This window comes from Malus domestica, chromosome 13 (assembly GCF_042453785.1).
Source record: "Malus domestica chromosome 13, GDT2T_hap1".
NCBI lineage: Eukaryota > Viridiplantae > Streptophyta > Magnoliopsida > Rosales > Rosaceae > Malus > Malus domestica.
Window position 1 is genome coordinate 36,717,289 of NC_091673.1, and position 24,561 is coordinate 36,741,849.

Consider the following 24,561-nt stretch of genomic DNA (forward strand, 5'->3'; position numbering starts at 1 on the left):
TTCTGGACTCGGAACATTGCTTGCTCAAGCTCAACTGGAACAAGCTTCTGTACCAAAGGCAAGTGAGAATGGGGTTTCTCCTATTGATGTCTGATACAAAGTGCGGTATGACCAAAGAACTTGGGGTACAAATTCTGGCCAATAACCTTTAACCATGTCCAAGCTGGTTTTCAAAGTTCGCTTGATTATTTTGTTGATGACTTCAACTTGTCCATTAGACTAGGGATGAGCTGGGGAGGCAAATCATAAGTTGATGTTGAACTTAGAGCAAAACATCCTGAACTTATTGTTGTTGAACTGTCGCCCGTTGTCAGTGACTATCGCATTGGGAATGCCGAATCTGCCAAGGGTTCTACTTCGGCCGACTTTGTGAAGTAGTCAACTGCAACGATTGCATAACGAACCTTGCCCTTCCTTGCAGGCACTGGGCCGATCAAATCAAGTCCCCATTGGGCAAAGGGCCAAGGGCTGATCATAGGAGTGAGCGGCTCGAGAGGGGAGTGAGGAATAGTTACGTAGCGTTGACACTTATCACATGAGTGGGATATTGTGATGGCATCTTGGTGGAGTGTTGGCCAGTAATATCCTTGGCGAAAAGCCTTGTGTGCTAGGGATCGAGATCTAGCATGATCTCCGCAGACTCCTTCATGTATTTCCCGAAGGACAGTTTTCGCCTCTGCAGGCGTGAGGCATTTTAGGTATGGTAGGTTAAAACCCCGCTTGTTGAGTTGGTTATTAATGATCAAGTAACGGGTAGCCTTGTATCGAATCTGCTTAGCTTGGACTTTGTCATTTGGAAGGGTGCCATGAGCAAGGAATCTATAAATTCGGGTAATCCAACTATCCCCCTGTTGTAAGTTGCACACTTCCGCAGCCGTGGTGCTTGGTGCTGCCAAGAATTCAACCTGAATTTTTCTCCCAATCTTATCTTCCACCGCTGAGACGAGGCGAGCCAAAGCATCTGCATGACTGTTTGCGGTTCGAGGATTTTGGGTGATCTGGTAGTGCAAATGCTTGAGCAACAATTATGTTTGTGCCAAATATGCTGCCATGGAGCTATCCTTAGTGTCAAAGTTGTTGGTAACCTGGTTAACCACCAATTGGGAGTCACTGAAGATATCAATTCGTTTAACCCCAAGGTGTTTGGCCAAACGTAAGCCTGCTAGAATGGTTTCATATTCGGCCTCATTGTTCAGCGCCTTGAATTTGAAACGAAGAGCATACTCCATCGCCAATTTGTCAGGGGTCATAAGGACTAGTCCTGCTCCACAACATATAGACTCCATGATGAGGCTGTTGGTTCTATTTTCTGAGCTTCCGTGGGTAATGAAATAACTTCTTTAGGCGTAGAAACAATGTCAACAGGATATGTGAAGTCGGTGATGAAGTCTGGCACTACTTGGCCCTTCTCAGCTAGCTTTGGTTGGTAAGAGATGTCAAACTCACCCAATGATATCGCCTATTTGATCATTCGCCCAGAAGTATGAGGACTTTGGAGTATCTGTCGAAGAGGATGATCGGTAAGCACGATGATGGAATGTGCTTGGAAGTAAGGGTGAAGTTTTCGAGCATCGTGTCTCTGCATCTTGTAAAGCCTTGCTAGCGTAGTAGACAGACCGTTCGACATTACCATCCTTTCGAATGAGAACGGAACTTACTGCTGAAGCCAATACCGAAAAATAGATAATGAGAGTGTCACCAACCTCAGGTTTGGAAAACAGAAGGGCTTTACTCATGTAGTCTTTGAGGTTCTTTAATACCTCAGCACAGTCATCAGTCCATGTAATGTACTTCTTACTTCCCTTAAGTGTTTTGAAGAAAGGAGCACATCTGTTTATGGCCTTAGAGATGAACCTAGTTAAGGCTGCCACCTTGCTAGTAAGGCTCTGGATGTCTTTTGAAGTTACCGGTTCCTTCATGTCGAGGATTGCTTTGATCTTCTCAGGATTAGCCTCAATGCCTCGTTGGCTTATCATGAAGCCTAAGAATTTGCCAGAGCCTACGCCGAAGGCACATTTGTTGGGGTTCAACCTCATTCGATACCTTTTCAGAATGGTGAAAGTTTCAGATGGGTTGGTGATATGTTGGTCAACATGTTTTCTCTTGACTAGCATATCATCAACGTAAACTTCTATGCTCTTCCCAATCTGTTTGGCGAACATTGAATTGGCCAATCTCTAATAAGTTGCTCCTGCATTCCTTAGGCCGAAGGGCATGACTTTATAGCAATATAGTCCCCTATCAGTAGTGAAGGCTATGTGTTCTTGGTCCGGAGGGTTCATGAGGATTTAGTTGTATCCCGAGTAAGTAACCATGAAGCTCAGAAGTTCACACCCTGTCGTAGAGTCTATAAGTCTGTCTATGAAAGGAAGAGGAAAGCTATCCTTCGGGTATCCTTTGTTTAGGTCGATGTAATCGACACACATTCTCCACAAGACCTTTTGGAGCAGGAGACTTTCCTTGGTCGGATTCTTCTTAACAACCACAACATTTGCTACCCACGTTGGATAATTGACTTCGCGAACAAAGCCTATGCCTCTGAGTTTTTCAACTTCTACCTTCATTGCCTCATACCGTTCAGCGTCATAAGATCTTCACTTCTGTCTCACTGACTTGGTCTTGGGGTCAATACTTAAACGATGACAGATGATATCGGGAGAGATGCCTGGCATGTCCTCGTATGACCAGGCGAAGACCTTAGTGTTCTCTTGTAAAAAAAAGATCAATGCCAACCGAATGGGTGGTGACAAGGTGGTGCCAATCTTCACCATGCGATCCGGATAATCTTTTGAGATAGAGACATTCTCCAACTCTTTAGCAGGTTGTGCTTGTTGGGTGAAAGAGTTATCTCGAGGATCGTCGGGTTGACTGTTGCCACCGTGAAGATCCAAGTTAGCTTCGTCTGGGTTGGTCTTTATGACTTGGTCATGTATAAAAAGGGTTTCCTTGGGCACATGCAGGTGATGTTGCTTGACTGAAGTGTTGTAACATGATCGTGCACTAAGTTGATCTCCTTTGATGTAACCATTGCCATAAGGGGTTGGAAATTTCATCAACAACATATGTGTGGATACCATGGCCTTGAGATCATTGATGCCTGTGTGTCCGAAGATGACATTGTATGTTGTTGGGCAATCAACCACCAGGAAGTTAGTGGTAATGGTAGCTGTGTAAAGGCCTGTACAAGTGGTGAAAGGTAAGTGTATGCTCCCCAAAGGTTGCACGATATCACTGGAGAAGCTTATCAGAGGGGAAATCGAGCGATCAAGCAAGTGTTCAGCTACATTAAGTGCCCTGAAAGCTTCAGCAAACATGATATTGACCGAAGCCCCCGTGTCTACTAGGATTCGTCGTACTTCAAAGTTGGCTATGTGAGCTTCCACTATCAGTGGGTCGTTGTGAGGGAAGATGATACCTCTTTCTTCCTCAGGGTAGAAACATATTGGATCCCAATTAGGCTTTTGATACTTACCTCCCCTGATGTCTTCCACATGAAACACTTGGTGGCCAGACCTTAAAGCTCGTTCACTATTTTTCATGGCCCTGTTGGAAGATTTAGATACGAGTGTGCCACCACTTATGGAATATATCACATTCACCTGGCATTGGTTACGGTTACCCCTTGAAGGGTGAAAAAGGAATTGATCAATTTTTCCTTCACATGCCAAAGCTTTAATATGATCACGAAGGGTGATACACTTCTTGCTGTCATGGCCGTTATGCTCGTGGTAGCAGCAAAACGTGCCCGTGTTCTTCGTGGGCTTGTAATTCGGGGTGCCTCGACTTTGGCTTCAGTATCAGGTGTGCTATGCTGGGGTAAATGGCCACGCATGTGGAGTTCAAAGGTTTGTATGCCTCATACCTCGAGGTAGGGGCTGTCCTGACACGTGCTTGACCCACTATGTTGACTGCCTGGGGTTGGGGATTATCATGGCGATACCCTTGGTTACCACAGTAGTATCCCTTACTCCTTTTACTAAAATAAGACTGGTGAGGATGGAAATCTTTCCTTTTGCCCTGAGATTGATATGTCTGTTGACTTGGCAAAGTATTAAGTATGGCAGGGGAAGGCACCGATGCTATTTGGAAGGTCGAGGTTATTTGGTTGGATCTGGCTTCCACTCCCTACTTGTTGATAAGGGGTGGTTGTGGGGGCATGGTTGTAAGCCTGTGCCATCACCTCAGAGTAAGTCTTCCAAGTGTTGGCATTGATCATGTACTTGAAGAAACAATCACGTAGGCCTGCCGTGAAGGCTTTGAGGGCAGTCTTATTGTCTGCCTCAGCATAACGGGAATACTCATGGCTGAAGCGACTAGCATACATACGTAATGACTCGTCTGGCTTCTGGCGAATAGTGTACAAGTCATCCGCAGAGTGCAAGCGATATGTCTGGAAAATGTGTTGAGAAACGAACAGTTTCCTCAATTCCTCACATGAGTCTACTACCTCAGGTGGAAGACGACAATACCAGTTTAGAGCTCCACTAGAGAAGGTGGAGGGGAAGAGAAGACATTGCTCTTCGTCGGTGTTCATCCATCCATGGCGATGATCCAGAGCGTCAAGGCTAAACAGATCTTCAACAGCCATGGCAATCCCACCTTGAATCAGGAGTTCATGATTCTTCCTATTGGAGCTTCCTCATTCAAGGAAGCCATGAAGATGGGCGTGAAAGTATATCACAACCTTAAGCTTATGATTAAAAGGAAGTACAGTCAGGATGCAACCAATGTTGGAAACGAAGTTGGATTTGCTCCTAACATCCAGGTTAACCATAGTTCTTGCGGCTTCTCCGGCATTGCACCACCGCCTCCAAACAGACCCCAGTTATGGATCTTGTGATTACCCATCTTCCACAAGGAACAGAAACATTTGGTCAAGTTTCTTGCTCTGCATCTGCGATTACGTCAGCAATGTTTAAGTTATCCTTTCTCAGTGCAGGGAATAAAAAAAAAAACAAAAAGTCCAAACAATTCAGTCGAAGAATACTCGCAGAGAGAGAGACCTAATGGAGGAAGGGCTCAACGGAAAGGAGTACTTGCTCAAGGTGGTGCTGATAGGCGACTGAGATCTGGGACACCGCCAGCCAAGAACGCTTCAGGGCCGTCACCTCTGCTCACTCTCTCTCAAAGCCCTAATCTTTAACCATCGGCCGTCACCTCTGCTCACTCTCTCTCAAAGCCCTAATCTTTAACCCTAAAAAATCCCCAAATCTCTTCATCTCCTTTCCCCCGCACGTACAACGATGGCTCTAATGAGACCCTAATCCGGAAACCAACCCCCAAAGCTTCGATGGGGAAAGCTCGACGAAGACGACGGTGAAGACCTCGACTTTCTCATACCGCCGAGGCAAGTGATTGGGCCCGACGAGGATGAGATCCAAGGGGTTGACGAATTCAATTTTGAGACGGTCGAAGAGGGAGAGATGATGAAGACTGCGGCGCTGGGGTTTAGGGTGAGTAAGTTGGTGTTGTGCTTGATTTCGTTCTCGGTTATAGTGGCGGACAAGACTCAGGGATGGAGAATCTATCCTACCATCTAGTCACCGGGAAGTTCGTGATCAGCCACCGTCTTCGTTGCAACTTTGATTTTTTCATGGATCAGGTGTTGGCATACCTTCTCATTTCTGCATCATCATCTGCAGCCACTTGGGTCGATGAATGGCAATCGAATTGGGGGAAAGATGAGTTCATGGAGATGGTCATTGCTTCGGTTAGCATGGCATTCTTGGCTTTTGTTGCCTTTGCGCTTAACTCTCTCATATCTGGTTACATCCTTTGTACCCACGACTCTGCGTAATGTATCCTAAAACCGGCCGCCCGTCGACTTAGTTTTCGATTTCTCATGTGAGTGAGATGTTGTTTTTACAGAATGTGAATGAAAGTGGTTGATGCACATCCGAGCCGTTGATCGATTGAATTTCCCTCTCAGCCAACTCAAAAAAAAAAACGTACCTCTTCGTCGAATTTCAAGTCTCCAAAGTTCCGATCTTGGCCTCCCTCGCCGCGCTGCTCTCTCTCTCTCCGTCGTCTACTGCAACTTCCCTCTCTCGAATGACACCATCTAAAGCCATCACCACCAGCATTCGCGTCGGTCGCAGCACAAGTCTCGGACCCGCTCTGCAAATTTCTTGTCGGTGATGGCGTTTTCATGCATTTGAAATCATTTTCTGATTTCTGAGAAAGCAAAAGGAGAAAGCCATGTGCTCGTGGTTTTGAAATCATTTTTTGATTTCTGAGTAAGCAAAAGGAGAAAGCCATGTGGAATCATTTTTTGAGAAAGTGAAAAGAAAAAGAAAAAGGGAGATCTTACTAAAGCCAAAGAAGATGCCCACACTTTCATCATGCATGTTCCTATTTTCTGAGAAAGCTACGGGAAGACCTAGGAGGAAGATAAGGGTTCCTTACTTTAAAGTGATGTAATTTATTTTCCTTATCTTTCGGAGACATCTGTATAGAGGGTAATAAAAAAAAATAAAAAAAAAACGGCAAGCCCAAAATAATGGGCTGCAATGTCATGTGAAGGGTGAAGGCCCATATGCCTAAAAAGCCAGTCCCTCTATTATCACCAACCAGATGACCAAAAGTATGCCCAGTACTACAAAAAATTATTCGGCAGCCAGTCCATCTATTATCACCAACCAGGTGATCAAAAGTACGCCAAGTACTCCAAAATTATTCGGCACCCTGCCACCATTATCACCAATCAGGTGATCAAAAGTATGCCCAATACTTCAAATTATACATGAGCATTACTCTTGTCAAATATACATAAACATTCATTAGCATCACTCATGTCAATCATACATAAACATTCATGACCATCATTCATGTCAACATTCATGAGCATCACTCATGTCAACATTCATGAGCATCACTCATTTCAACATCCATAAGCATCACTCATGTCAATCAACATAAACATTCATGAGCATCACTCATGTCAATCAGCTTTAAAAACTTCATTTACAAAAGCTCTAGCTTCAAAAGCTTCATTTACAGAGCTTTAGCTTCAAAAGCTTCATTTACAAAAGCTCTAGCTTCAAAATCTTCATTTACAGAGCTCCAGCTTCAAAAGCTTCATTGACAAAAGCTTTAGCTTCAAAAGCTTTAGCTTCAAAAGCTTCATTTATAGAGCTCTAGCTTCAAAAGCTTCATTTACAAAAGCTCTCGCTTTAAAAGCTTCATTTACAGAGCTCCAGCTTCAAAGCTTCACTTGCAAAGCTTCACCTATAAAGCTTCAGTGCAGGGTATACAAATACCACCTCCGAACAACCACCACTTCGGCCCATATATGGATTCAATTTGAAGTCTCCAGCCAGCAGACTCTATTGACCGAAGACTTGGGGGACTACATTATGTACCATATATTGGGCCTCAACTGGGCCTCATGAAAATTACTTGGGGGACTTAGCCCATTATTTATGTACTGAGGAGCGAGCCCTTATTCTATAAAAGGGACTCTCTCACTTTCATTAGAAAGCACCCATTGTTTATGTATTGAGGAGTGAGCCCTTATTCAATAAAAGGGACTCCCTCACCATCATTAGAGAGCATCAACTCTAGCCCATCATTTATGTATTGAGGAGCGATGGCTTATTTTATAAAAAGGACTCCCTCACCTTCATTAAAAAGCATCGCCGCCAGCTGAGCAACCGCCTCGCCGCGAGCACCAACTCTAACCCATCATTTTTGTAACGAGGAGCAAGCCCTTATTCTATAAAAAGGACCCCCTCACCTTCAACTCCACAAGCTGAGCCAACCAAGGCAACATAAGCCACGAGCCAAGCAGCCTCGCAACATGTGCAACTTCTAGTTAAGCATCATTTCAGATTGAGCACCGCCTCATATCGAGCATCAGTTCAAGACAACATCTAGTTACTTCGGCCCATACATGGACTGAATTTAAAGTGTCCAGCCAAAAGACTCTCTTGACTGAAGACTTGGGGGACTACTGTTTATACCATACTTAGGGCTCCGTATTTAGATCTCGTACAAATACTCGGGGGACTGAAATGTAATTATGTAATAAAAGAAGGGGCAAATATGTAATAAGTGAGGAGCCCTTATTCTATAAAAGGACTCATCACCATCATAATGAGGGAGGATAATTTCTTAGGCCATGGAAGGGCTCTCTCACCCTCAGAAGCTTTCTCCACGATACATACATAATCAGGTTAGACGTAGCCCAAACCTTGGGGTGAACCACGATACATCTTGTGTTATTTACATTTCTTGCAGATTCACGGTTGGATTTACGTTGTTCCAAGACCTCTGGTTTTCTGCATCAACATAGTGTATATTATGATTACACCTAATCCAGTTCATGTCAGAACTCCTCTACATGAACTCGTGTGTTAGGATAGATTGATTAGCACCTGATTTCGATATGCTACGGTTGAGATATTATGATTTTTTTTGTTTCTTGAATTATTGATGAATTACCTTTGATTTCATACTTATACGTAGTATGATTTTCCAGAAACTATACTTGTTTTACGGCAAAGGGTTAGTATGTTTGGAATTCATAAACCTTTGTTTTTACCCACTCACACTTTCTGTTTTTCACCCTTCCAGGACTTAGTTAGCTGAATCCTCTATGGCGTACGAGGGATCTTTGGCGATTCTGACGTCTTCCCAAATAAACATAGGAGCTTATTTCTGGTTGTGTAACAAGTATCTTAACTAGATTCGATTGCTCTACTTATGTCATACTGTCATCCATGCTTTGACTACTTATGTTTTATGGGTTCTTCCCACTACTTCACACTCTCTTTATTAGCTTAAATAAATTCTAGCTTCGGTTTAAATTGTTCCATATTTTAGACATCACTTTCCTTTTGGCTACGTCACCTTTGGGTGTCAGCCATCATACCTTGACTCTGGTTGAGGTGTGTTAGTTTGGTATTAGAGTATAGGTTTAGCAGTACTGCATTCTTCATATGTGTTATAAGTCCTAGTAATTTTTGATCTCTTATGTCAGAATCATGCCACCTCGTAGATCACCACGTGTTCCACTTGAGACAAACTTTCCTGATTTTGGACAACTTGGCGAGGCTATCGCCACCGCTATTCAGACAATAATTTGTCCTCCCCAAAGGACTACCTTAGAGACCACATCTAATCTTCAAATAAATAATTTATATGGCAACGAGGGACCCGAGGCTTGGTTTGAGCATGTTGAAAAGACTTTTCATGCTATGCAGTGACAAGGGAATTTCCTAGCAAAACAATGGGTCGAAACAACGATGTGGGATGCTCAGTGTAATCCCAACTTAATCATAGGTTTGTTGAATGTTCTAGGCCACTTTGCTAGAATTTTAATTGACTCGGGTGATACTCACTCCATTATTTCTCATATGTTTGCTCAAAATACCCAACCTCACCCTACTCTATTCGGTTACAATTTGGAGTTCTCGATGCCTAGAGGTGAAATTTGTTATCTTAGTTAGGAGTATTGAGGATGTCTCGTTCTTATTAAGAATGTAGTAATGCCAGCTAATCTCGTGCCCTTTGATATTGTTGACTTTGATGTTATCTTGGGCATGGATTGGTTAGATTACAATTATGCCATGTTGAATTGTTGCCAGAAAATTGTTGTTATCCATCAACCATACATGCCTATTGTAACTTTTGTCGGTGAACATAGTGGTCTGAAACACGGAGTAATGTCTGCATGAGGGTGAAACGAATGTTGAGAAAGGGTTGTCAAGGCTACTTAGCTCATGTAGTGATGACTAAAGATATTCATGCATGTGTGGAAGATGTTCGAGTAGTCAAACATTTTTTGATGTTTTTTCGATGATTTACCTGGCTTACCACCAGATCGTGAAGTGGAGTTCACCATCGACCTACTTCCAGGTATTAACCCTATTTCTCTAGCACCTTATCGTATGGCTCCTGCAAAGTTAAGAGAATTAAAAACCCAGTTGCAAGAACTTGTTGATAAGGAGTTTATTCAGCCCAGCACTTCTCCTTGGGGAGTTCTAGTCTTGTTCGTGAAGAAGAAAGACGGAACATTAAGGCTATATATCTATTACAGACAGCTGAATCGGGGGACGATTAAAATCAGTTATCCGTTACCTTGTATCGACAATCTTTTTTATTAGCTCCATGGTGCTTGTGTGCTCTTAAAAATCAATCTAAGGTCCAATTTTTATTAGTTAAAAATTAGAAGTGCACTCTCGACTAGGCCCACTGGCGAGCATACATTCACGGTTAGGACCATACTCCGATAATCAACATGAGCAACCTTCAAAGAGGAGTGTTCATTCGCGGCTAAGTCTGCAAGGAGCATCCTCCACCTCACATTGGAGTTGGCAACACGATGGACGGAGAGAAGCAATCACTCAATCTGGCACAAGTTTAACTGGCAGCCTGCGAAGAATTCCCTCGCCTGCTAGGAATGAACCATATGTACCGCCGCAGTGGCATCGATGAGTAGAGAACATAAAAGAGCAGCCTAGACCAACAGGTCAAAACCGAGGGTAGCTAAGAGCTCTGATACCCCAACAAAGGCAAATTCAGGAAGAAATGGAGAGGATCTTGAATGAACGATTGCATGATTTCCAACACATCGAAGTCACCGATGAAACATTATGACTAGACATGACCAATATGAGCAAGTCAACTTCACAGACGAGATCAAGCAACCGGAGCCTATGCGAGAGTTTAGCATGCCATATTTCACATCTTTCAAATGAGATGGAGATCTGGAAAGGCATTCGAAGCACTACCGAAGTGCGATGGTCCTTTATTGAAACAACGATGCTGTTATATGCAAAATATTCGCCACCACTTTACAAGGTGAGGCCCAAGATTGGTTTCACACCCTACCGCCACGATCCATCTGGAGTTTTAATGATCTTTCCTTGGTTTTCACCAAAGAATACTCATCCTACCGCTTGATTAAGAAGAAATCCGATCACTTGTTCAACGTGAAAAAGAACCTAAACGAGTCGCTTCGTGACTACATGAATGAAGGATTATTTTGTGAAAACATGTTCATTTAAGCAACATCAATAAGCATGCAATTAACAATTAAAGGCGGAATCATGCTTGCATGCACTTAAAAACAAAACATTACCCATGAAATTCAAAGCCTAGTAGATTGGTGAACCAAGACTCAACTCAAATCAAAGTGAGTTGAGAAATATACCTTTGTAGATTCCTCTTTGCATAAGCAAAGGCTAATCACCCAAAGAGAGGGCCTTCATTCCTTGCATAAATCTATGGATTTGGATGGAAGAATAGGATTCTCCAAGTTCCCAAAATAGAGAACCTCTAAGTCTCTTCACCAAGGTTAGATTGGAGAAGAAATGAGTGACCTTGGAGTAGTGGGATTGCTAGATGCACCCTCCAAGGGGCCGGCCTCTTTAGAGAGAAATGGAGAGACATGTTCTCTCCAATTTTCTCCAAAACAAACCCTAAATGAATTTTGGCTATAAAGTCATATTATTACCTTTATTCATTTGAGTGGCAAACTTGTAAATAAGTCCAAGTTCACTACCCTTAACCATATGGCCGGCCTTAGGGTGTTGTTTGGGCTTTTGTGAATTAAGTTGTCATACAACTTAAGTCAATGGGCTTGACGTTCGAAGCCCATTGGGCCTAAACGTCCAAAACTATCCCGAGGTCTTTAACGAACTTATTCGTTTGATTAATTAACATATTAATTAATCCTTGCCATAAATAATTAAACCATTTAATTATTCGTACTCATCTCCATTGTTTCTTCAATCTCCACCTTACACGGTGTACGATCCATTAGGTTCCTTTTAGCGAGGCAGTGGGCGATTCAAACTCTTTCAAATCGATCGTGAATTGAAACTTACTTTCAATTCTCCCTTTAGTGATTATACACGTTTAGGGCTTCCACAAACCAAGAGTGACACCTAGCAGCATATCATGGTTACCCAAGTTAATCAGAAGAGGTGGAGAACCTATTCAGTTTAGGATTACAAATGCAATACGGTCTTTCTCTAATACAATACTCTTGACCTCATTGTTTGGTTTGATAGTTTATTTATTCATGTCTACTATCCAATGTGATTCGTGTGCTTATATGATTACCTTGAATGTGATTTGGAACGCATTCCTAAATCTCATTCATACTCTGGCCAGAGATTCTAAATCATATCATAGAGTATTCTCCCTCAAACAGTTTGAAGGTTAGAGATCCCTTGTTGCGCATTCACTTGCCTCCATGGCTAAGTGGCTTAACCCCAACGATGCCGTGGACACTCCAATGGAATGACGTTTGACATAATCAAAGATCAAGGACTTAACCATAAGACAACGACGATGCCTCAGGTCAAAGGACTACTTTGCCTTATCCCAACCATGAGTTCTCATGTGACATGAATATGAGAACTCTTCGTTGATCGTGTTCAGTGAACTCATTCTCTATTGAGCACCTACGTACTTGTCTTGATGTCACACACACCAATGACTCGAGACTAGTCACTCTCCCTGAGAGAAGATACAGCACGTACTGATCTTAACGGACTGTCAATGCCCAATTGGCAATCCTATGATCAGGAACGTTTAGGATGTGTCTACGAAAGAATGGTCTCATGAATCCAACTTCTTTAGATCGCATTCTCCCAATCACATATTCCTTGGACTTTATCGTTTAAGCATATAACATTTATATGAGACGGCTCAAACAATAATTTATGCCCTTGATATTAAACTAGATTAGTTTAACATGTGAAATGTCCGTAAAGTATCATCATATGATTGGTTTTAGGGCACATTTCCAACAATCTCCCACTTGCACTAGACCCAATCAGCTTGTTCATCAGTGATGATACCTCTTCTGTAGTCATTTCATAAATGGCTGAGTAGTAGGCCTAGACAATGGATATCTATATGTTATCCATAGAAGCAACCTTGAGAATAACGACGTCCCCATTATACATCATTCTTAATCATGTGGTTCGGTCTCTCATTTGAGTTCGGACCTTGATGAGACCTTGATTCCCTGGCTTGAGCTATCGCCCCATTAGTGTCAAACACTTTCTGGTTGGAACCGAATAGAGAGTTCATAAATGAACTTTCCCATCCAAACAACATTGTTGTAAACTTCTATACGGCAATATATTTTGCATTCATAATGGAAGACACTAAAGTCATTACTTTAATGTTTCCATCCAAATATCTCTTTAGTCATAATAAAGAGATATCCGTTTATCTCTTCATTCATAATGAAGAAACATCCAATGATGGATTAGATTCATAATCTAATACATTTACGCTTCCTTTACGTTACTCTAATTCTTCCTCATTCTTTGAGGAATCTATCCTTTAGTATTTCTTAAATACTTAAGGACTCACTTGACAGTTGCCATGGTTCTGATCCTGGGCTTGCACTGATATCGTCTTGTACCGTTCTAGGTACAACTCATATCAATGTTTTTCATACAATATGAAATACATAAATCACCTTTTTGCGTATGCATAAAGGATTCTATTTACGCATTATTTCTTTGGGAGTCAAAGAGTACGTTCTCTTTGAGAAGAGCAACTTCTTAGTCTCACTAGAGCTGTCCTTCTAATTGAAGTTTATCATCATATGAGAAACTTCCTAGCATCTATTGTCTATTATTAGGGATTGATATAATCCAATTATATCATGAAATATATCATTATAGATTTCCATCCCATGTATATAGACTATATCTCCCATATACATTCTATCTTTATATAATGTTTCAAAGTCATAACTTTAAAGAAGTATTCTTTTTATTTCCAAAATTAATATATCATATATATATTTAAATTTTAGGAACATGATTATCTCCCACTAATCTTTTGTAAACCTAGTAAACAAAAGATTCATTTACATCTTTATGAGAAATCAAACAATTTGAACTTTCTCTCATAAGATGCATATAGCTCCCACTAGCTTGCTAAGATTCATGGTGGTTGGATCTCTACAACTTATATGTCTTGTGATTCATAGTTTTAGACATATATTATTAAGACTATCTTAATAATGGTTTCGGAAACCCATATTATGTCCAAACATTGAATCACCATTTAGTTGTAGCTAGCTATCTTCGAATTAATTGAAACCAAGACTACGTAAAAAATGGTTTCTTCAAAGTCAACCATCCTTTTGATTGTAGTTACCTTAAGCTACCAATTAGCTTATGAAGGTTTCATTATTTTGGGTCAAATGGTACTTTACCATTTCCTTGAGTATATATCATATATACACACTCAATGTAGTCATAAGGATTTTCATTCTTATTTCTTTCGAATTAAGAGGTGCAACTCTATGACATAGTCATAAAGTTCAAACCATTCAACTTAGACGGTTTATAAATCCTTCTCGACTACCTTGGAGCTTTTGGTATAAGAACTAGGTTGTTATATTTATTGATTACTTTCTTGTCTCTCAAAGAACCCATTCTTTGAGTTCTATCTCTCGTTCATTTGCTTTTAGGCAAATCACATTGTAGGATTACAATGAACTACCCAACAAAACAACATTTGTTAGTTGGTTTATAGAAGTGATATCCAAAAGTTAATTTAAGGATATCCCACAAGATTGTTATCAAACAAATATTGCTTTTAGCACACAACCCCAAATCTAACATGCTTAAGATTTGTCTTTCTTTCCAACTACATCTTATGGAGTTATGAAAATTTTGGAAGATCTTCTAATTGACAATCATATTGTTTTAGAAGTATATATATCATATATATGGGTAATAGATAACATCCAACGAACTAAATCTTATTCGAGTTCGTTCTTCTCCTTATGGAGAAATCTATTATCTTATGATGCTTATTTCCTTGATATCTTTCAAGGAAACTGTTCTAAAGTGTTACCTTATCTTGGATCAAATCTAAGGAGGTAATTACTTTAGACATCTTACTCATCAACTTACATTACTTGAATTCTTTGAAACATTTTGCAAAGTATTCGGACTTGTGTTTATTCAAAATAAACTATAGTCCAACCGAGAGTGATCTTCGGTGAATGTCATATCACATGAGTAGTATTATGTTGTGGACAAGTGCCACTAACATCTAAGTGAATTAACCTCAACAACTTTGTGATTCTTTATTCTTTCCAAAAAGAATAAAGATTCAAACATTTTGTCTCTATACAATTTTAATAAGAAGGTATTGGATCCGGATCTAACGATCCAAAGCATCCATCTTTGACCAACTCGTAATTTATGTTATAGAGGTATCACAACTTTAGTTGGGATTAGTCACTACCTTGCAACCTTTTGGGTTTTAAGCATCATTATATTCTAAACAGTTAACACTACCATATCATCTCTACTATAGAGACAATCAATTAGATTACTATAATCCAATCATTGATTAATAAAGAACAATGTTTTGTCAAACAAAACATTCATCCATCTCTACTATAGTGATGGAATTAAGTTCCTTAAAATTGGAATGTAAAGACAATCTTTGGTTTTTCCAATTTCTTTGGTAGTTCATATGAGGAAGTAAGTACTATCTGCTTTCGCAGAGATCTTTATTTTATTCACGTTCCGAATGTGAAGCACCTTTTTCTTCTCTCATATATCTTCTACTTCTTATTAGTCACACTTTTACAACGATTGTAAAACATAGTTACTAATACGGAATCAAGCATTCAAGTAGAAGAACCAACTGTTTTGAACTATTCAAGAACAATTTACAACACCTTCGAAAGGTGTGTTCTTGACACTTGCAAGACATTTCTTGCAAATACCCCTTCCAATGTCCATCCTTTCATAAAGAAAGTTTGTTCCCTTGGAGTTAATTTAATCTTCTTCATTTGACTTCTCCTTTGACTACAATAGTCATGGTCCCTAAACTCCCACTATCTTTCTTGAAACCTTTTTCAATTGTGTTATACACATCAAACAATTTGGAGAGCTTGTGGTTATTGTTCACTACATAGTTTACAATAAACTTAGTGAACCATTAGGATAGGGAAACAAAAGTGAAGTCCTTGCCTAGTTTCCATCTCGTTAAGTGGTTTATCACTTCAACACTCAATGATTCAAAATCATCATAAGTCCATGTTGATGGACTATTTTTGTCAACCAACCATTATGTTCTAAACATAATTACAAACTTTCAAGAGTTGTACAAGGCAAATCTCATTTCTTCATACAACAATTTGTAAGTGAAGAATCATGGCACTTTAAGAATCATTTCTCCAAGGGGCCGGCCTCTTTAGAGAGAAATGGAGAGACATGTTCTCTCCAATTTTCTCCAAAACAAACCCTAAATGAATTTTGGCTATAAAGTCATATTTATACCTTTATTCATTTGAGTGGCAAACTTGTAAATAAGTCCAAGTTCACTACCCTTAACCATATGGCCGGCCTTAGGGTGTTGTTTGGGCTTTTGTGAATTAAGTTGTCATACAACTTAAGTCAATGGGCTTGACGTTCGAAGCCCATTGGGCCTAAACGTCCAAAACTATCCCGAGGTCTTTAACGAACTTATTCGTTTGATTAATTAACATATTAATTAATCCTTGCCATAAATAATTAAACCATTTAATTATTCGTACTCATCTCCATTGTTTCTTCAATCTCCACCTTACACGGTGTACGATCCATTAGGTTCCTTTTAGCGAGGCAGTGGGCGATTCAAACTCTTTCAAATCGATCGTGAATTGAAACTTACTTTCAATTCTCCCTTTAGTGATTATACACGTTTAGGGCTTCCACAAACCAAGAGTGACACCTAGCAGCATATCATGGTTACCCAAGTTAATCAGAAGAGGTGGAGAACCTATTCAGTTTAGGATTACAAATGCAATACGGTCTTTCTCTAATACAATACTCTTGACCTCATTGTTTGGTTTGATAGTTTATTTATTCATGTCTACTATCCAATGTGATTCGTGTGCTTATATGATTACCTTGAATGTGATTTGGAACGCATTCCTAAATCTCATTCATACTCTGGCCAGAGATTCTAAATCATATCATAGAGTATTCTCCCTCAAACAGTTTGAAGGTTAGAGATCCCTTGTTGCGCATTCACTTGCCTCCATGGCTAAGTGGCTTAACCCCAACGATGCCGTGGACACTCCAATGGAATGATGTTTGACATAATCAAAGATCAAGGACTTAACCACAAGACAACGACGATGCCTCAGGTCAAAGGACTACTTTGCATTATCCCAACCATGAGTTCTCATGTGACATGAATATGAGAACTCTTCGTTGATCGTGTTCAGTGAACTCATTCTCTACTGAGCACCTACGTACTTGTCTTGATGTCACACACACCAATGACTCGAGACTAGTCACTCTCCCTGAGAGAAGATACAGCACGTACTGATCTTAACGGACTGTCAATGCCCAATTGGCAATCCTATGATCAGGAACGTTTAGGATGTGTCTACGAAAGAATGGTCTCATGAATCTAACTTCTTTAGATCGCATTCTCCCAATCACATATTCCTTGGACTTTATCGTTTAAGCATATATCATTTATATGAGACGGCTCAAACAATAATCTATGCCCTTGATATTAAACTAGATTAGTTTAACATGTGAAATATCCGTAAAGTATCATCATATTGGTTTTAGGGCACATTTCCAACAATGAAGAGGTTCAAAGTAGAGAAGGCAAAGATAGTCGAATGCGAAGACTCGATATCAAGCGCAGCCTTCCAAAAAAGACTCTCACCGAACCACCCACTATTTGGAGAGTTGATCATGAAAGAAAATCTAACCCTGGCTGATTCGTTTGCTCTGGAAGACAAGCATGCACTTTGGGACAAGGGTAGGCAAGCAGATAAGACTTTTGAGCAGCCACGGAAAGAGTTGGCAGTGGCTCAAAAGAAAGAGGACGGGAAACAGTATAACAAAAGCAGGGAAGAGGCCAAACGTAGGGATCGACCCACGACTAAAGAAGGCTTGGCATCCAAGAGTTACTCTAAGTTCTCGATCATGATTCACCAAATCCTCTGCGGCATAAAAAGCGAACCATGGTTCAAGCTGCCAAAGCAATAAAAGGGAGATACTTCCAAGTTGGACCACACCAAGTACTGCGTGTTCGACCGAGGTTCCGACCATATAAACAACGACTACTACACTGGGAAGACCTACCTAGAGAAGCTCATGAAAGATGGCAAAGTCGACAGATACTTGGACAAGCGGGCAGCGTAGCCTAGAAGGAACGCGAATGTCGACGAAGAACTGCCCAACAAGACTATCCAGATTAACGGCATCTTCATCCAATTTGAGCAGTTAGGGGCCACCAACAATTCAAATAAGCGGAAGATCTAGCAGGCTCTACTAGTCTTGCAAGTCTAAGCAGTCAACACCCAATTGGACCCATCGTTAGTTTCACTGAGCAGTATGCCGAAGGTGTCGACTTTCAGCATGGCGACTCGTTGGTGGTATGTGTCCAACTGGCCCATGCCATAGTCGATAGAATGATGGTTGACAATAGAAGTGCAGTCAACCTACATGCACTGCCACCGTGGCATCAATGAGTAGAAAACGTAGAAAAGCAGCCTAGACCAACATGTCAAGGCTGGGGGTAGCCAAGAACTCCGCTACCCCAACAAAGGAAAGTTCAGGAAGAAGTGGAGAGGCTCTTGAATGAGCGATTGCGTGATTTCTAACACAACGAAGTCACCGATGAAGCATTTCCAATATGAGCAGGTCACCCTTCACGGATGAGATCGAGTAGGCGAAGCCTCCGCGCAAGTTTAGCATGCCTCTTTTCACATCTTTCAAAAGAGATGGAGATTTGGAAAAGCATTTGAAGCACTACCGAAGCACGATGGTCCTTTATCGAAACAACGATGCTTTTATGTGCAAACTATGTGAAGAGGTTCAAAGTAGAAAAGGCAAAGATAGTCATCCTACAAATTGATCAAGAAAAAGTTCGATCACTTGTTTAACGTGAATAAGAACCCAAAGGAGTTGCTCCGTGACTATATGAGGAGGTTCAAAGTAGAGAAGGCAAAGATAGTCAGATGCGATGACTTGATATCAAGCCCAGCCTTCAAAAAAAACTCCCAGCAGACCACCCACTATTTAGAGAGTTGATCATGAAAGAAGATCTAACCCTGGTAGACTCGTTCGCTTTGGCAGAGAAGCATGCACTTTGGGATGAGGCTCAGCGAGCATATAAGACACCTAAGCAGCCACAGAATGAGTCGGTAGTGGCTTAAAAGAAGGAAGACGGGAAGTAGTACAACAAAAGCAGGTACGGGGCCAAACGTAGGGATCGACCCACCACTAAAGAAGGTTTAGCATCCAAGAGCTACTATACGTTCTCGATCCTGATTCACCAAATCCTCCACGATATAAAGAGTGAACCATGGTTCAAGCTGCCGAAACAATCAAAGGGAGATACTTCCAAGTTGGACCGCACCAAGTATTACACATTCCACCGAGGTTCCGGTCACACAACTGACGATTGCTACACTTGGGAAAATTACCTAGACAAGCTTATGAAAGAAGGCAAAGTTGACAGATACTTGGACAAGCCGGTTGCCTAACTTAGAAGGAACGTGGATGCTAACAAAGAATCGCCCAACAAGACCATCCAAATTAATTGCATCTTCGTCGAATCTGAGCACTTGGGGCCACCAACAATTCAAAAAAGTAGAAGATTTAGCAAGCTCTACTACTCTCGCATGTCAAAGCAGTCGATATCTAACCTAGACCTATCGTTGGTTTCACCGAGCAGGATGCCGAGGGAGTCAACTTTTCGCACAATGACATGTTGATGGTATCTTTCCAATTAGCCCATGCCATGATCGATAGAAAGATGATTGACAATGGAAGTGCAGTCAACCTACTTCAACTCTCAGTAATTCAGAAGATGAACCTGGGAATAATAATCATACGCTGAACGAAGGTACTCACCCGATTCAACGGACATACTTTAATAGCCATCGGCCACATCATACTTGACGTGAAAACACCACCAGTTGTTTCATAGCAGATGTTCACAATAGTAAGCGACCCATCTCCTTACAATGGGATTTGAGAGAGACCTTGGCTAATAATGTTGGATGATGTCACTTCCGTCAAGTATAAAAAAATCTAATTCAGTATCTCAAGAGGAGGAGTCGGAGAAATCAAGTCTGACCAGGCCGCATCTTGACGATGCATTGTGCAAGTATTGAATGAATCAAAGAAAAAGACCTTTACCACCATAGAGGCTACCAAAGTCCAAAGGGACGATGAAGCTACCAAATAACATTTACAGCAAGCGGATCAAGAAGATGGTGTCCAAACCAACACGTTAACAAATGAGATAGAATGTAAACCCGAAGAGGACACCGAACACATCATTCTTGATTCCCAGCATACGAAGAAGACTACTAGAATCGGCTCACGTTTGAGCCTGAAGGAAAAGGAAGAACTCACGGCTTTCCTTAGGGAAAATCGTGACATCTTCACGTGGTCACCTTCCGAACCGGTGATTCAATAAAGAAGGCCCCGCTTCGGAATCATGACATCTTCACCCAGCATTAGCCCTAAGATAGATTGCCACAAGCTGTACGTCGGCCCCGCTGCCAAACCGATGATTCAATAAAGAAGGCATTTTGCACTCGAACAAGTGACGATCATCGAAGTAGAAATTGACAAGCTACTGGAGGCTGGATTCATAGAAGAGGTAGCATACTCAACATGTCTTGCCAAAGTCGTGCTACTAAAGAAGAAAAAGAAGGGCAAATAAAGGGTTTGTGTAGACTACACCGACCTTAACAAAGCATGCCCAAAGGATCTTTATCTACTTACCCAAATCGATCTATTAATAGATTCAACTTCTGGGAACCAACTGCTCAATTTCTTGGACGCATACTCCGGCTACAACTAAATAGCCATGGACTAGCTTGATAAGGAAAAAACCGTGTTCGTGATCGAGCGAGGCACCTACTGTTACAAGATCAAGCCTTTTGGCCTCAAAAACGCAGGAGCCACTTGCCAAAGGTTAGTAAACATGATGTTCAAGAAGCAAATTGAAGTAACTATGGAAGTCTACGTTGACGACATCATGGTTAAGGGTAAGCAGCAGTTAGACCACATCGGCAACCTGGTAGAAACTTTCAACAACCTTAGAAAGTACAAGATGAAGCTCAATCCCGCCAAATGCACATTTGGAGTATCTTTTTCAGGCAAATTCTTAGGGTACCTAGTAACCCAACGATGAAGCGAATGAAGGAAATATTTGTGAAAACAAGTTCATTTGAGCAACATCTATGCATGCAATTAACAATTAAAAGGTGGAACCATGCTTGCATGCACTCAAAAACACAACTTTACCCATGAAATTGAAAGCCTAGTAGTTATGGTGAACCAAGACTCAACTCAAAACAAAATGAGTTGAGAAATCTTTTACCTTTGTTGATTCCTCTTTGCATAAGCAAAGGCTAATCACCTAAGAGAGAGGGCCTTCATTCCTTACTTCTTAGCTCCATGGATTTCTTAGAGGAGGATTGATGAATGGATTCTCCAAGTTCCCAAAATAGAGAACCTCAAAGTCTCCACATTAAGGAGAGCATTGATGAAGAGATGAATGACCTAGATGAGGGAAGATTGCTAGCTATATTCCTCTAGGGTGGCCGGCCTTCATTAGAGAAGAGAAAGCTTTTGTATTCTCTTATCTTCCCTTAGAAAACCCTAATGAATTTTGACTATAAAGTTCTTTATATAGTCACTTCACTTAAGTGACAAAAAGTGCCAAAACCCTTTTTCATCAATATGGCCGGCCTTCTATGGTCTTTGGGCTGTTTGGGCCCTCTTGAATCTTTATTCATTAAGTTGTCATACAACTTAAGTCAATGGGCTTGACATTCGAAGCCCATTGGGCCTTGAGGCCCAAAACTAACCCGAGCTCTATAACAAACTTATTCGTTTGATTAATTAACATATTAATTAATCCTAGCCATAAATATTTAAACCATTTAATTATCCTTACTCATCTCCATTGTTTCTTCAATCTCTACCTTACATGGTGTATGATCCATTAGGTTCCTTTTAGCGAGGCAGTGGGCGATTAAAACTCTTCAAATCGATTGTGAATTGAAACATACTTTCAATTCTCCCTTTAGTGATTACTCATCTTTAAGGCTTCCATAAACCATGAGTGACACCTAGCAGTATGTCATGGCTACCCAAGCTAATCAAAAGAGGCGGATAACCTATTCAGTTTAGGATTACAATGCAATACGATCTTTCTCTAATACAATATTGTTGACCACATTGTTTGGTTTGATAGTTTATTCATGTCTACTACCAATGTGATTCTCTTACTTATATGATTACCTTGAATTTGATTTGGAATGACTTCCTTCCTAAATCACATCATACTCTGGCCAGAGATTCTTAATCATATCATTAGAGTATTCTCCCTCAAACGGTTTGAAGGTTAGAGATCCCTTGTTGCGCATTCACTTGCCTCCATGGCTAAGTGGCTTAACCCCAACTATGGCGTGGACACCCTCTGACGGAGTGACTCTGACATAGTCAAAGATCAAGGACCTAACCACAAGACAACCATGATGCCTCAGGTCGAAAAGGACTACTTTGCGTTATCCCAACCATAAGTTCTCATGTGACATGAATATGAGAACTCCTTGTTGATCGTGTTCAATGGACTCATTCTCCATTGAGCATCTACATGCTTGTCTCGGTGTTAGTCACACCAATGACTCGAGACCAGTCACTCTCCTTAAGAGAAGACATAACACGTATTGATCTTAACGGACCGTCAATGCCCAATTGGCAATCTTATGATCAGGAACATTTAGGATATGTATACGAAAGAGAATGGTCTCATGAATCTAACTTCTTTAGATCACATTCTCCCAATTACATATTCCTTGGACTTATCGTTTAAACATATAAAATTTATATGAGACGGCTTAAAACAATAATCTTTGCCCTTTATATTAAACTAGATTAGTTTAACAAGTGAAATGTCCATAAAGTATCATCATATGATTGGCTTTAGGGCATATTTCCAACAGCGAAGCACAACCCAAGCAAATTCGAGCGACCCTAGAGATGAAATCTCCAACCACCTTGAAGGAGATCCGGAGCTTAACCAGACGAGGAGCCGTCCTCAACCGCTTTCTCTCACGGTCCATCAATTGATGCAAGCCGTTTTTCAAGGCCATCAAGAGGGCACAACGAGACAGATGGGATCATGAGTGTGAAAGAACTTTCCAAGACCTAAAGAAGTACCTCACATCACCTCATTTACTATCCAAGCCGAAAGCAGCGGAGGACTTATACATCTACTTGGCAATCTCAGAAGTAGCAATGAGCTCTGCCTTCATACGAAAAGAGCTAGGGGCCCAACTACCAGTATTCTACACTTCTAAAGCTCTTCTCGATACATAAACTAGATATCTAAAGAACTAGAAATTAATTTTGGCGCTAGTTGTTGTGCCTCGGAAGCTCAGATCGTACTTTCAAGCTCACACAGTCATCGTCATGACTCAGTATCCTCTACGATCAATCCTACATAGTCCAGACGTTTCTCAACGAGTGATGCAACAGGCGTTGGAACTTGGCCAATACAGTTTAGTTTTCCGACCCCGCATAGTGATAAAGGCCTAAGCCTTGGCGGGCTTCATAGTAGAATTCATGCCTAACCCATGCAACGTAACAGAACGGCCCAACGACGCCTCAGAGGCAGCCGAGCACACCTTAACTGTGCTTGCTCCACCCGATGGAGACTTCTGGGATTTGCATGTCGACGGCGCATCCAACTCCAAAAGTTTGAGAGCAAGCATGGTCCTTGCCACCCCAAATAATTCAATGCTCAAGCAGGCGATCACTCTAGGCTTCAAAGCATCCAACAACGAAGCGGAGTACGAGCCCTTACAAGCAGACCCCCAATTGGAGACAGATTTGGCGGTGAAAAAGCTCGCAGTTCATTTCGATTCCCAGCTAATCGCTAGCCAGACTACTGGGGAGTACATGGAAAAATATCCAAGGATGGCGCAATACCTAGAAAAGTTATGCAAGCAACTTGAGGCATTTCAGACTTACACTCTCACTCAAGTTTCGCGGGTAGACAATGCTCACGTAGACACGCTAGCCGGCCTAGGCTCTGTCCTCGACAACAAACTCAAACACTCTATTCTAGTGGAGTATCTAGACAAGCCAAGCATAGAGGCAGAGCTAGGAGCCAAAGTGTCATAGATTAGTACAACTCCCATCTGGCAAAGTTCTATTATAGATTAATTAGTCATTGGCACACTCCTCACAAAAAGGTTGGGGTCTAGAAAGCTCCAAATAAAGGCAGCACGCTACTTCATGTGGAACGGTATTTTCGTTTGAAGATCCTATATTGGACCACATCTCCGCTGCGTAGCACCTCCCGACAACCAAAAGGTTCTAAGCTCAATCCACGAAGGCGTTTATGGAAATCACTCTGGAGGCCAATCCTTAGTACAAAAGGCTCTTAACGCAGGCCACTACTAGCCTACAATGCACCCAAATGCTAAGGAATTAGTATAAAAGTGCGATCACTGCCAACGCTACAAGTCGTTACTAGCACTACCTGCCAGTGAACTACACTCGAAGACGAGTCCTTGGCCGT

The 24,561-nt window shown here is 41.3% G+C and overlaps 1 protein-coding gene across 1 annotated transcript; it reads left to right on the forward strand.

Moving 5' to 3' along the window:
* The first annotated feature begins 23,600 nt into the window (after positions 1 to 23,600).
* LOC139190969 (uncharacterized) lies at positions 23,601 to 24,161 on the forward strand. The gene has a single exon (XM_070811464.1). The coding sequence runs from the start codon at positions 23,601 to 23,603 to the stop codon at positions 24,159 to 24,161; it is 561 nt and encodes a 186-aa protein (XP_070667565.1).
* Positions 24,162 to 24,561: the final 400 nt, after the last annotated feature.